The sequence below is a fragment of the Poecilia mexicana genome, unplaced genomic scaffold, assembly GCF_051168715.1.
Source record: "Poecilia mexicana isolate PSO_F unplaced genomic scaffold, ASM5116871v1 scaffold_16, whole genome shotgun sequence".
NCBI classification, from domain to species: domain Eukaryota; kingdom Metazoa; phylum Chordata; class Actinopteri; order Cyprinodontiformes; family Poeciliidae; genus Poecilia; species Poecilia mexicana.
This window is the reverse complement of record NW_028263385.1, coordinates 4887181-4900200: the sequence shown is the minus strand read 5'-3', so window position 1 is coordinate 4900200 and position 13020 is coordinate 4887181. Positions and strand designations below refer to the sequence as shown.

The following is a 13020-nucleotide window of genomic DNA, read 5'->3' as shown; positions in this document are numbered from 1 at the left end:
GAATGGGCTGTCCCGCAGGTGTGTTGGGGAAGTCGCCGAGGGAGCAAGGGGGGCACATAGACTGGTCTAGGTGGAGATCAGGCGTTACAAATGTCCTCCTCGTTATCAGAAGGAGTGACGGAGCTGTTGCAGATAATTTTATGAAGCATTTTCCCAAACCAAAGTCAATTGCCTCTTTGAAATGGAAGGAAGCAATGCCTAGAATGATAAAATTGCAGGATGTGAGGTCCTGCTTGTATAGTCAAGGGTGCGAAGAAGATTAACACCCTCACATAGACACCATCTCATTGCATTATTTTGATTATGTAGATTAGAGATAATGAGGGTATTGCAAATCAGGAGGAAGCATACTTTGATGTACCTTCAAATCTATCCCCATCTCTCCAAACGTGAAGAATCAAGAGGTGCCGTTTACTCACACCTGGAGAGCTCCATCGTGTAACTTTTTAATCAAAAGTGTTCACCGTCATCCAAAGATGTTAATACTCTCCCCGTGCTCCTATTTTTCCTCAAGAATCAAGGTGAAAGAGGAAGAAGAGGCAGTTTTTTTATTCCTTTATTTTTTTGTGATCAAGTCAATTCCCCCTTCTTAGCATGTGTTTCCATGGTGATGGTTCCCAGGACTGTTTTGGTGCTGTTTCAAATTTGGAGCCTGGAATAATCAAGACGGGGTTCTGTTAGCGTCTGTAAATCCCAGCCGTCAATCATAAATCACCGAGAGCATCTGCAGCATTTTGTCGGGACGGTCTTGCCTTGAATTAATCAGAGGTTTCAGGGGGGACCGCCGATGTTATGCCGGTACAGAATCAATAAACGCAAGTAGGACGCGGAAACAGACTTGTTGATGCAACCGTTTTAGCTTTAAGACTGTCGCTGAGCTTCCACAAAAGAGCTCCTCAGCCATTTTTTTGACTCAAAATCAAGCCACAAAAAAGAGAAAAAAAAATAAATAAATTTGAACACAAACGGTTTCATAGAAAAGAGGTACACCTGACACAGTGTATAGTGAGATTTTAGTATTTTTTTCAGCTCATTTACAAACAACTGTAATCACCTCTGCTCCATTCTGAAGTGTTTTTTTAACAGATGTCTAGAAAATGGAGGAATGTGATTCTTTCTGCCCTTTTTGTACAGATTTCAAGCACATCGCCCTATTTATAGGAAACATGTTGGAAGAGTGGGGCGGTTTGTTTCAGCCCTGCTGAAGGTCATTGTTAATTTTTGTTTTGGTCTGCAAAGGAAAGGCTTTAACGCGCCTTCTTATAGCCAATAGCGAAATCAAACCAAGAACATTTCAAATGCAATTGCTGATCTGATTTATGGTATTTATTACTGCGTTTGTGCATTTATGGTTTTCCTTTTGTGTTCCTCTCTGTATTTATTTGGTAATTTATTTATGCTATCTATATACTGTAAGTATTTATTTAACAATGCTCCGTATGTCTGTGTGAAACTGAAGACTTTTTTCTGATGGGCACTTTTAGCTGTAGAAACCCATCGTAATACCAAAGATTAACATTGCCTCCCTGAATGTACGACCTGAATCCCTAAACCCAGTTCCTGATCCCAACCCAAACCCGACCCGATCCGCCATGTGATGTTCTATCTCTATTCTAAAAGGCCTGGCCTTTTTTTCCGTTTTACTTTTTGTTTTGGTTGTTTTTATTTTTTATTTTTGTAGGAAAATGGGGAATTCTTTACTCTTGCAAATGTCTCTGCTGTCCTCTCTTAATGCCAAGGCCAAAGCTTGTTTGAATGTTGTGATTATATTTAGAAATAATTACGCTACAGATGACGGTAACGGTGATGTGGCATCCCATGGGTTCACGAGTTGCTTGTTAAAGTTACATCCAGACCGATGCCATGTGGAGGAGTGGGATGAAGCATCTGGGGACCCACTTAAAGCGTTGTCTGAGGTGAAAGTGGGAGTCCACCCTGGTCACATGCAAACCTGCCTGCTGCTGCTCGGCTCAACTTGCATGGCTGTGACCGCCGTCTCTCCTTCACCTAAACTCCTCCACGGCGCAGTGCAGGAACTCCCGTCTATGTGTAATGTCGCCGTCCCACACATGCCAAGCCCTTCTGACAGTTATCTCAGTTCCAACTAAGCATGGGCTGGTATGAGAGTATCACAGTATAACAACATTACTTGTGACAAATATGTAAAACATGCATTGCTGTTATTTAAAGCTGAGAAACAATTATTCCTTATGCATTTTAATTACAACTCATAACAGCTAGCTCAGTAGTTTAATTTTGATCCAATGTTGTAAGGAACAATATATCATTATGGAAAAACGTTTACGAGTGTAGTTCAAGACAGCTGATGTCAGTTCACAGCAACAGGTGGGGGAGGGTCATTTCTGTTACTGTACTGATTAAAACCCAGTCACATCAGTATGTTCTCAGGAAAATTTAAAGGATTTTGAATTATAGAAATTGTATTATTGACAATTTTAAATATTGAAAGCATAATCTAAGTATACTCTGATATCACAAACCAGCCCATTCTTAGTTCCAACAGGGTTTTTTTTTCAGTTTGCTCCTGTTTTTTTATGGGTTCTTGTTGACATTAAGATATATTCCGTATTTTCCTCAACTTTGTTGTAGCAGTATTTCAGAAAGTAAGTGCAGAAAGTCTTAAACACCATCCTTTGCCCCTCAGTGTCTGAGAACGTCCTCATCCTCTGAACACCTCTGGTGTCCATCTTAGTCTCTTGGTAGAGTCCTTGGACTTATTTTATTATCTACATTTTTGTTGCAGGGACTTCTTAAACAACTCTTCCTAATTGTCTTGTAACGTCATCAACTTCCGAGGTTGCCTGATCAACTTGCACAGCACAACTGTTTAGATTTCCTAGTGTTTTGTTTGTTTGGAGGCTTAAACCAGGAGAGTCACTGAAGACCTCAGCCTCCGACCCCCTGCGGAAACGCTTCCAACCATCAGCGAGGCTGACACGGCCTTTTTTTCTTGCCCTGAACCCCCTCTCTCATTTTCTCTCTCTTTCTCCGTCTTTAACGCCTAGAAAGGGGGCGGATCGGTGAAGCCCCCTTCACAGCGTGCACTTGAAAGACGAGCGGTCATGAAAGAGGCCATCGACTTTTTCGTGGACTTCAAAGTGGAGGCTTTTTTTATCCCGTCTCCTCTCTGGGTTTCTGGACTGAGGTCTGCTGTTGGCCAGACCTGTGGGCTTTAGGGGGGCATTCAGAAAGGGGTGGAGGGAGTGGGTGAGACATCAGAGAGGAGGCTGAATCATCCAGGATGAAGATGGTAGTGTGTGTGTGTAGAAAAAAGTAGGATGTAGGGGGGGGTTGTTTGAGGAGCAGGAGGTGTTGGAGGACCAGGGCATGGAGCTGAATTAAACTTTAATGAGTGACAATTGTAAGCATGCTGAGAGCTAAGGGGGGCAGAGGTGGGGGTGAGTGGTCAAGTCAGTACCAGGGTGAAAAAAATTCAAAATAAAAGAGCTTGAAGGATCTTCTGCCGACCTCTACTCGCCGCTGTCATCGTATCAAAGCTGAGGTGACACCTTTCAGGTTTCTCTTTGTCTCTCTGACTGGGAGCTTAAAATGGAGACAGATCTGTTTGCATTGAGCCACCTTCTGCTCCGTGTCAAGCAGAAAGCCTCTTCCTTCTCTGTCTGTGAGCAGAGAGGCAGCAGGGAGGGCTGAACACACCCCTCCATGCTGCAGGTGATTCCTTCGCCTTTTTAACTTGCGGCACCCCCTAGTGTCATCTTCAGAAACTCTGAGACAGAAACCTGAGCAGCATGTTGATGGTAAAATAGTAGAAATTAAATATAAGTCATCCTTTCAGAATAATAATAATAATAAAAAAATTCTTTTATTTTTGTTTTAACAAAAAAAGAAAACAACCAAAGATGAATGGGTAACTGCTGAATCATTTTAATGGTTCCCCATTAGAGCTGACCGTAGCACTCAGAGGATTAAAAATAGCACCGGAGGGGATGCTGAGTCTTTATGTTACAGAAAACAGTTTTATGTATAGCTGGAACTGAGAAACTGGCATGAGGCCACGTCTTCAGATGGAAGTCGTTTGGACTTTGGAAACCCCAGTGTGTCCGTGTCTGTCCCCGCCTTCCTGCCCTGTGTGTACACAAAGACTTTACCCATCTACCTCAACTGTGTGAGTTGTTGTGTGGCAAAGATATTCCTTAACCAAAGAATCCATCCTGTCAGGGTGTCTGTCTGTCTGTCTGTCTATCTATCTATCTATCTTGTCTGTCCATCCGTCTCTTCTTCATGCCTTTTTTTGCTCCAAACCAAATGTGCTGGAATCAATCCGAAACAGGAGCCTGATGAGGTTCCCATCCGGCCAAAGCTGAACTCCAGTACGCTAGAGTCCCATTGATCCATGTTCTGTATATATATATGAAATCATTCTCAAGACCAAAAAAAAAGGAGGTGACAATCTAAGCAAGGAGGTTCTTGCTGTAATCAACGTTGCCTATTCCTTGTTTTCCATAAACTAGAATTATCCCCCGAGAATCAAGCCTTCATCCCGAAATAAGAAAAAGGAAAGGTCAAAGGAGACAGAAGCTATTTTTCCACATTTGTAAGCCACCCTTTCCCTTCCCCTGTTATTTCCAAATGTTTAGTGTAGTTGAAATACTGTTCGATCCCACTGTTGTAAGTAGGAATTAATGAAATCCATACAGAAAGCTTTAACTGAGGACAGGCTGAGGGAAATGTTGGCGCTACCTCAGCTTGGACTCATCGACCCACCATGCTTTACTGTGCCATTCTTGTCCATGTGTTAGACTTAACTAATGAATGTGGCTAACCAACCAAAGGCTTAAAAAAAGATACACAACACTTTAAACATCAATCATGGTGGGACGTTTTGTATCAACAACTAAAGAAAAATCCCTTTGAATACCTCATGTGAAAATTGTTTGTTGTGATGTTGCACTAAAAAATAAAAATGATTCATTTGTAACCCACTGCTGGACTCTGTCCTCTTTATTCTGACTAGGCCTCTCTGACGTTTTAAAGGATGTATTTACTCTGTTTTAAAGGAAATTGTGAATTTAGGTAAGGTTTAGTTCCAGTAATTCATATTATAAATAGATTTTTTTAAGAGTAATATTAAAGCATTTGGTTCTGTTATTTTTTACCTGATTTATTATAGCTTACAATTAATAAAAAATATATAGTTGATGAGTAAATCCACATTTTCTGTACACAAATCTGAAATGAAAAAACAAAAAACAAAACATATAATCCAAATTATCATCTTCTAGGTTAGTTGTTTATTTTTGTATATATATATATATATATATATATATATATATATATATATATATATATATATATATATATATATATATATATATATATATATAATTTATTTATTTCTGATTGGACTTATTTGTCCCCAACATCTCACAGATGCTCAATTAGATTGAATTTGGTCGCTAAGTCAACATCTAACTTTTGTGTTTTCTGACCCATTTCAGAATCATTTTTGTACAAAGTTGCTTTATCCTGCTGAAAGGGGCCATAACCATTAAACACTATTAAGTTTTAGAGACTCTGTTTATCTTTAAACTGAATGTCTTTTAATAAATTTATTCTGGAATCAGTTTGAAACAGTTTGAACAAAAACAAGCATACAGTCCAAGATATAATGTATTTGTTTACATATGTAGAAAAATTTAAAATAATGAACTTTAGACCCAAGGAAGAAAAACATCAAATATGCTGTTTTTAAACCTTAGTATTTGATTACTTGAGGTAACACTCAAATTATATTGTTTCTCTTTTTTTTTACATTCCCTTTATCATCACATGGTGGGGTAGCAACCATACAGAGCAATCCCACACTGGTCGTTCTTGTTGCGTGCCATCCGAATGTAGCCCTGATCTCCAAAAGAAGTTCCCCAGCTGGATGGGAAAAAGCAGCAAACATAGTTAAATTATGCTACACCTAATCCTGATCTTGGAAAGTATTTACAAATGGTTCCATCTAAGTTAGCAATATGTAATTTGAATTTATCATTTTTGTCATTCAATATATATTAAAAAAAATACAATACATCCAATTCTTCCCTCTTCTTTGGAAATAATTTAAAAAATTCTGGTTTAATTTCCAACTTTTAAAAAGTTAGCAAGAATTTCAGGACCGTCACGATGTCTCACCTGTTCTTTACCAGCCAATAATCTTGTCCATCCAGTGTGCCGTAGCCCACAGCCAAGACAGCATGGTTCACATTCTGGGTGCAGCTTGAGTCATCGTAAACTCCTAAATGAAAAAAACAAACAAAAAAAAAAAAAACATCTCTGGCATTTATTTTTTTCAGGCAATTTGAAACTTTTATAGCTTAATTTGTACTAGAAAGGACTACTAAAGAGTAAATTAATATTTAATTGTTTATAATAACCAAATCATGTAATGACATCCAATTTACCACTTCTGTAGAAAGCAAATCTGGGTCGCCTGGCATCAATTGCAACTGAAATGGGCCCAATAGTTGCAATTCCCTCCTTCAGAGCCTGTTCATCCCCCTGAGGCAGAAAGTTGTATTGGGTGCAGTTGGCTGCACGGGTTTCAGGGTTGTACTGACATGGTTGGTCCTAAAATAACAGATACAAATTCACAAAAATCTTATAAAAGAAGTAATATAAACACAGTAAATTTTTACAGTTGCATATAGACTCCTATTTACTTAAAATTGTATTTGTATGGAGATTATATCATCATCCACACTGTACTGTAATAGAACATCAGACAGTAAAAGTTAGATTATACAGTGATTGAAAGTGTATTTTCATATAAGTACTTCAACATGGAGTAAGCAAAAAATGGTTTAAACCACCTTTCTGAATATGATTGACTACAGTGCTGCACTGCACATGCATACAAGGCTCTTCCACTTTAAAGAACCTTGATGTATTCCAGCATGCTCCTTTAGTTTCAAATGCAAATTCCCCATGGATTTTCTATGAATTAGTTAACTGGGCATCAGTAAATATACATAGACAACAACTTTGATGTGTTTTTATTATAAGGCTCTGTTGGGTAAACTCCCTGGTGTCTCGGTGATATTTCTCCATCAGCTCCAGTAGTAATAATTTGCCTGTCTCCCAGTGGTTGCTTTTGACAGATTTGAGCTAAACAAGCCATTTTCTACCACACATCATCATCATGGGAAACCTTACAAAAACTTCTGAAATGTAAAACTCCCATATTCATTAACAATTTCTATCACAAATTATGTGAAAGAAGAATGCTCTTCTTTGTTCTTTGGCCACTATGTTTAAAGAGTTGCACAGTTTTATGTTTAATTTTTAAATCTTTGTTTAACTTAGTTCTGATTTGTGTGCTTAGGATCTTGGCCAGGTCTCCCTTGTAAAGTGGAGACCTGGAAGGGACTTCCTGGTTAGATTAAGCTAGTATATTGATTTGCTACATTTTTAAAGATAACTTATGTACAACCAGGACATCAGTATCTGCCCTACACATATGGACTGTTATTCAGGAGCTATGCACTCTTAACTAAAACTGCAGACAACAAATTCATTTTTCTGTTTTGTTTGTGCCTTTGTAACAGTTATTAAAAGTAAAGTCCATTACATCATAACTGAGAGATGTAAATATACATTTCATATGTGTTTTGTCAAATTGAGTTACTCACCCGTCCCGTATATGGATACGACTGATCAGAGTCAATACCCTGGTTGTCAATTACATATTGGAAAGCCCGAGTCATGAACCCTCCATTGCAGCCATGGTTGCCATACTTTGTGGAACAGTCCACAAGATTCTGAGGACTGAGGTCCACCAGCTTTCCTGTTTTCTTGGCCAACTGACCCTCCAGGGCCCCTGCAGCGCTGAAGGCCCAGCAGGAGCCACAGGCGCCCTGGATTCAAAAGAAGACTGAATTTAAGAGGCAGAAATGCAGGTGAGAATTTAAATCTCATCAGACTCAGACGTGGTGGATTATGATACAGCAAAAAAAAAAAAAAACAACTGATTAAGCAACAAAGAACATGAAGTATTCAGCTAAAGGTGAACACAAACAATGACAATGCAAACTGAAACACGTTTTTCAACAAGTCATAAAAGTACAGCTGTACTTTGGACTTTGTTTGTCTTGGCATCTGTATGGATTTTTTTTTTGCTTGGTAAATTTTTACCTGCATCTTTACTCTCGTGACTAAGCCCTTATCTCTCCAATCCAGTGTGTCTGGTACATCAGAGCCAGAGGCCCCAACGAAGGGAGATGGCGCCCTCTGGAGGTCAGTAGGAGGAGTGAGTGTTGTGTAAAACTGCATGATCTCCTCTGGACTCTGAGAAAGAAACAAAAAACAAATTAGGAAAGTCAAGAAGCAACATAGAAGATGGATTTGTAATTATTTTTCTAATACTATCATAAATTGTTAATACCTCTAGATGATTAAGATTTAATATAAATAAATAAATAAAAAATTCTCAGACAATCTGCTTAAAGATCAATAAGCACAGCTGGGAAATATACCCAACATAACATTTATTACCAGCTTAAATATATATATTTGCTGTAGTTTAAATTTTATTCAAACAAACAAGCAAATGCAAAACAAGCTACATCACTAGATTACTATTTTATTAAGCTACTTGTGGTTAGAGCTGGTCTTGGTTTCCTGTTTGCGCTTCACTTGAGTTGATTGCTTGATGGATGGTTTTGTCAAATTTAGTGCTTCCTTCTCAGAGTTTTAACAGATGGATAACTTAGACAACTATCTGAGCAATGCTTCACTTTGAGCTGAGAGTAAAACACCCAAGTTTTCTAAGATACAATTAGTCTTGTCTCCAAAAAGCTTTGATTCCAGGCCACTTATATGGCTTCTTGTGATATTTATTCATTTAGGAGTCTAATTAAATACTGAAGAGTGATGTGGAAATAACAAGAAAGAGGTAAATCACCAGGTCTCCCATGAAATTCATGCTCAGGTCATAGGTGTGAAACCCCATTGAAGCCTCCAGGTTGTGCTTAGTAATAAGCATCAGATTTTTCTCCCACAAAGTCCTGCGGTGCACATTCTCCTCCTGAATAATCAAACAAAAAGAGCAAAACGAGACAAACACAGTTTCAGTTGTTGAAATTTGGGCTGACAAAAAGGAAGCTCCCTAACATTTGCAGTTAAACATTTTGACTATTCAGGTTGGTTTTCCTCATTTTGATAATTTTACGCTGAAGCATTTTTTAAAACACATTGTGTGACTTATGAAGCCTTTGGTCTTGTGAAAACACAAACACAGCATCTTGAATTGTTTTTTCTGTCACCTTACATTAAGACAAACAACATTGATTAGTCAAATCTGGAGTGAATAATTTTAAACTCGTCATAGAATCTTTTTAGTAAATTAGAATCAGATCCTGAACAAGAAGCTTTTTTTTCAGAATGGGCTTTGTCAGGGGAGTGAGTGTTTATTTTGCTGTGTGTTCATCTTGGATTTTCTCCAAGGTGAAGGAGAAAATCCAAAATGTCGTACATGCAACAACCAACTTTGCCTACATATCTTGAATTGCATACCTCATTCTGATACTCCTTGCTGTGTGTCTTCTTCCACAGCTCCCAGTGGTTGTCCAGCCTGCTGTCGAGCGAGACAACGGCTCCCACACACAGAAAGACGAGCAGCAGGCTCCGCAACATCAGACCTGCAAACACAGACAACACAGGATGTCATCTGACCTTTGATAAGGCAGATGTAGGCTTTGCTGTGCAAAAAGAAAAACTTATAACTAAGAAACACACAAACATTTAATGTATAAAAAACAATATTTAAATAATCAACTTTTCAGTCCTTTACAGAGGTTGATCACTTCTTTAATCCATCAAATTCAACAGAACAGAGATGTTTATGGTCACATATAACCAAGACCACAAAAGGAAGAGCAGCTTTTTGGTGTTCAGGCTGGTGTAGGAGGAAGTGGTTTTCAAAAGCAGTTTTGCCTGTCACTACCTTAAATAAGCAATAACACTTATCAGTTAAAAAGTCATATAACATCCAGGTTGAAACGCCTTCAAGGTGAAACTGCACGCTTCAGTCTTCACTTTTAGTGTCTTAACAAAGTGGAAAAATTGTAAACTCAGACATAACCTCTGAGATATTTAATTTAAGATGTATTTTGTGATTTTTTTAGTGCAACTAAAAACATTCTATATAAATGAATCTGGCAATATACTGCAAAATAAACAAGAAAAACATGACAGCTCTATTCCAACAACCAATAGGGCATGGAAGTAATTAAAGGAAGGTGTGGCTTCCCGAAACATTTCCTGGGTTTTCACCTTTCGTACAAGAACAAAAACAAATCAGCAGATTCTGAGTCACCAGACAACATAGAAAAGTTGCAATTCTGAAAATTAACTCTAAATGCCACATGTCCTAATGTCAGGTTTGCTGCTGAATGTCACATTTCTGACAGTGATAACTAGAAAAAAAGATTGAGTTTTAATTAGATCTTTCTAATTAAATGTTTCTAATTAGTGTTAGAAATTATGACTTTTTTTTATTTTTTAATTTTTTTTACTTCTTGTGATTTTAAAGGCCGATGTGTTCACAAAAGAGGATTTCTGAGAGTTTGTGGGTACTTCCTGTTTTGGTAAAAGCAAACTGTTTGCTGTTACCAAACTGTGTGCCGTTACCAAACAGTTTGGTAACAGCAATAACCGCACATAGAAATCTTTATCATGCTACAATTTTATTTACAAAAAAAAAAAATCTATATTTCCTTGCAGAAAATGAACAACATTTATGTGGTTTAATGTTATTTTGTACAAATATCTGTCAACTGGAGTGAAGTTAGGTGTGTTTGGACTTGCAACACTTGCTTTTGCACAGAAGGGATAAAGGAAATGATGTATTTTTGAGAAGATTTAATTTTGATAATCACTGTTCTTGTTCACCAATACATTTAGGGACAAGAAATTAGCACTAAGTTCACATTTTTATTATTATTATATATATATATATATATATAGATAGATAGATAGATAGATAGATAGATAGATAGATAGATAGATAGATAGATAGATAGATAGATAGATAGAGAGAGAGAGAGAACTTAAAAATGTATTAATTTGTTACATGTAATCAAGTGACATTTATCAAAGTTCATTAATTTGTTCAACATGGCAACATAATAAACTTAATATATTTACTTGGATAAACTTAATTTGATTACTTGTAACAAATAAACAGATTTTTTTAAATTGGGTCACCTGATTTCTCAGTGTAAGTGAACTGAATAAACATCTAAAATCTTTGATGGAGAAAGGAAATTTTAATCCAACAGAAAAATAAGAAATTATAAATTCATGCATCAACGCATTGCATGTGTGATTTCTGTTGATTGATGCATTTCCTGGTACCAGTCTTGTCTTGTATTGTGGTTTGAGTCAGTAATTCAGTTTCATTGTTACACGTTTGGCTCGAACATTTTGACCAGTCACTTTTTCCAAGCAGTTCCTCAGTACGTGCATTTGTCTTCAGTATGTGGGTGAGAAAGAACTTCAACATTCAGCAAGTATCGCTTCCACAAAAAATCATTTGGTTAACAGTTAAAAAAAATACTGCACAAATGAGGTAACAGTTTGATCTTGTGACTAGAAACTAATGAGCTACCAGGAAAAAACAAAGAAGCCAATATACATCGGTGTGACTTGTTCTGGCATCTAAGGCTTTATTATGCTTCCGTATTCCACCTGCTAAAGTGAGTGTCGAATGATAAAACTGATCTTTAAAGCTTTTGGAAAAGATAAAATGTAATGGATATTGTATGTGCTAAATCCTTACCAAAATATCTACAATAAAATAACTTTTTTAAGCTACACCTGCGCTCAGGTAAGACTTAAAATAATAGAGCAAGGGCAATGTTGGAGAATTACAGAATTAAAGTGAAATTTAATGTCCGCGTACTTCAGATAAACGACGTTAAAATGCCTTCACGCCCGAACACAAAAGAAGCTTCGGTTAAGCACCCAAAATCGAAAGTAAAGGGAGAGGCTCTCAAGAACAGGTATCCGGTATCTTAAGTCACTTGATATTAACATAATTTACAGCATTTAAGCGGTTAAAACGGTATTGACTGACCTTTCCGATCCGGATACATCGCTGGTTCTGTACTGAACTTCCTCACACTGTATTTCCTTGCTTGGTTTTTATGCAGTAAATGTCACATGATCTGTCGCAGTTCCTCTTTCGAAACAGAAAGCTGAGCAACAAGGTAAGTATAGACCAAATCTAACAACCCCATAACTAAACCGAAGAAAAGAGACTCTAATGTGGCAGAGCTGGGAAAAACAAAAAACAGGTGCAATTCTTTCAAAACTTACATTTAGTCATATTTTAATGAATTACAATGAGGTTCGTATGTCAGATCAAAGCACATTTTAATAATGACCTTTGAGCAGTTCTTATACATACTTTTCATGTAAATGATTTCTGTTTTAAATTTTTTTTTATATAGTTAATCTGATGTAATATTCTAATAGTTATTGCACTTTACTTTCATCAACTGAATAATAGTATTTTGATGTAAAATATGTGTGGAGTTAATCTATATAACGTATTATGTTTTAGTACCATTTAGTGAAGATTTATTTAGTACATTTATTTAGTACATGTTAAATGTATATATATATATATATATATATATATATATATAAAAAAAAAAAAAAAAAAATTCCCCTCTCACCCTCCGTGGGTGGTCTCTTTCATCCTCTGAGCTCGGGTCCTCTACCAGAGGCCTGGGAGCTTGAGGGTTCTGCGCAGTATCTTGGCTGTGCCTAGAACTGCACATTTCTGGACTGAGATGTCTGATGTTGTTCCTGGGATCTGTTTGAGCCACTGCTCCAGTTTGGGGGTGACTGCCCCGAGGGCCCCTATGACCACAGGCACCACTGTGGTCTTCACCTTCCAGGCCTTCTCCAGTTCCTCTCTGAGGCCCTGGTATTTCTCCAGTTTCTCATGCTCCTTTTTCCTGATGTTGTGGTCACTTGGTATTGCTA

At 37.4% G+C, this 13020-nt stretch overlaps 1 protein-coding gene across 1 annotated transcript; it reads right to left on the bottom strand.

Moving 5' to 3' along the window:
- Positions 1-5559: 5559 nt before the first annotated feature.
- LOC106920372 (cathepsin S-like) lies at positions 5560-12230 on the bottom strand. Its single transcript, XM_014991342.2, has 8 exons — positions 12104-12230; positions 9541-9665; positions 8930-9052; positions 8161-8313; positions 7659-7883; positions 6432-6597; positions 6163-6265; positions 5560-5907 (listed from the first exon to the last, which is right to left on the bottom strand). Exons 1-8 carry the CDS (start codon positions 12120-12122, stop codon positions 5808-5810), a joined length of 1014 nt encoding a protein of 337 aa, XP_014846828.2. The 5' UTR covers positions 12123-12230; the 3' UTR covers positions 5560-5807.
- Positions 12231-13020: the final 790 nt, after the last annotated feature.

Excerpts from the sequence above, each read along its gene's own strand:
- LOC106920372 (XM_014991342.2), bottom strand. Across the intron at positions 9,053-9,540 it reads GCAAGGAGTATCAGAATGAG|GAGGAGAATGTGCACCGCAG; the intron begins GTATGCAATTCA and ends TTGATTATTCAG. Across the intron at positions 7,884-8,160 it reads TCACGAGAGTAAAGATGCAG|GGCGCCTGTGGCTCCTGCTG; the intron begins GTAAAAATTTAC and ends TTTTGAATCCAG.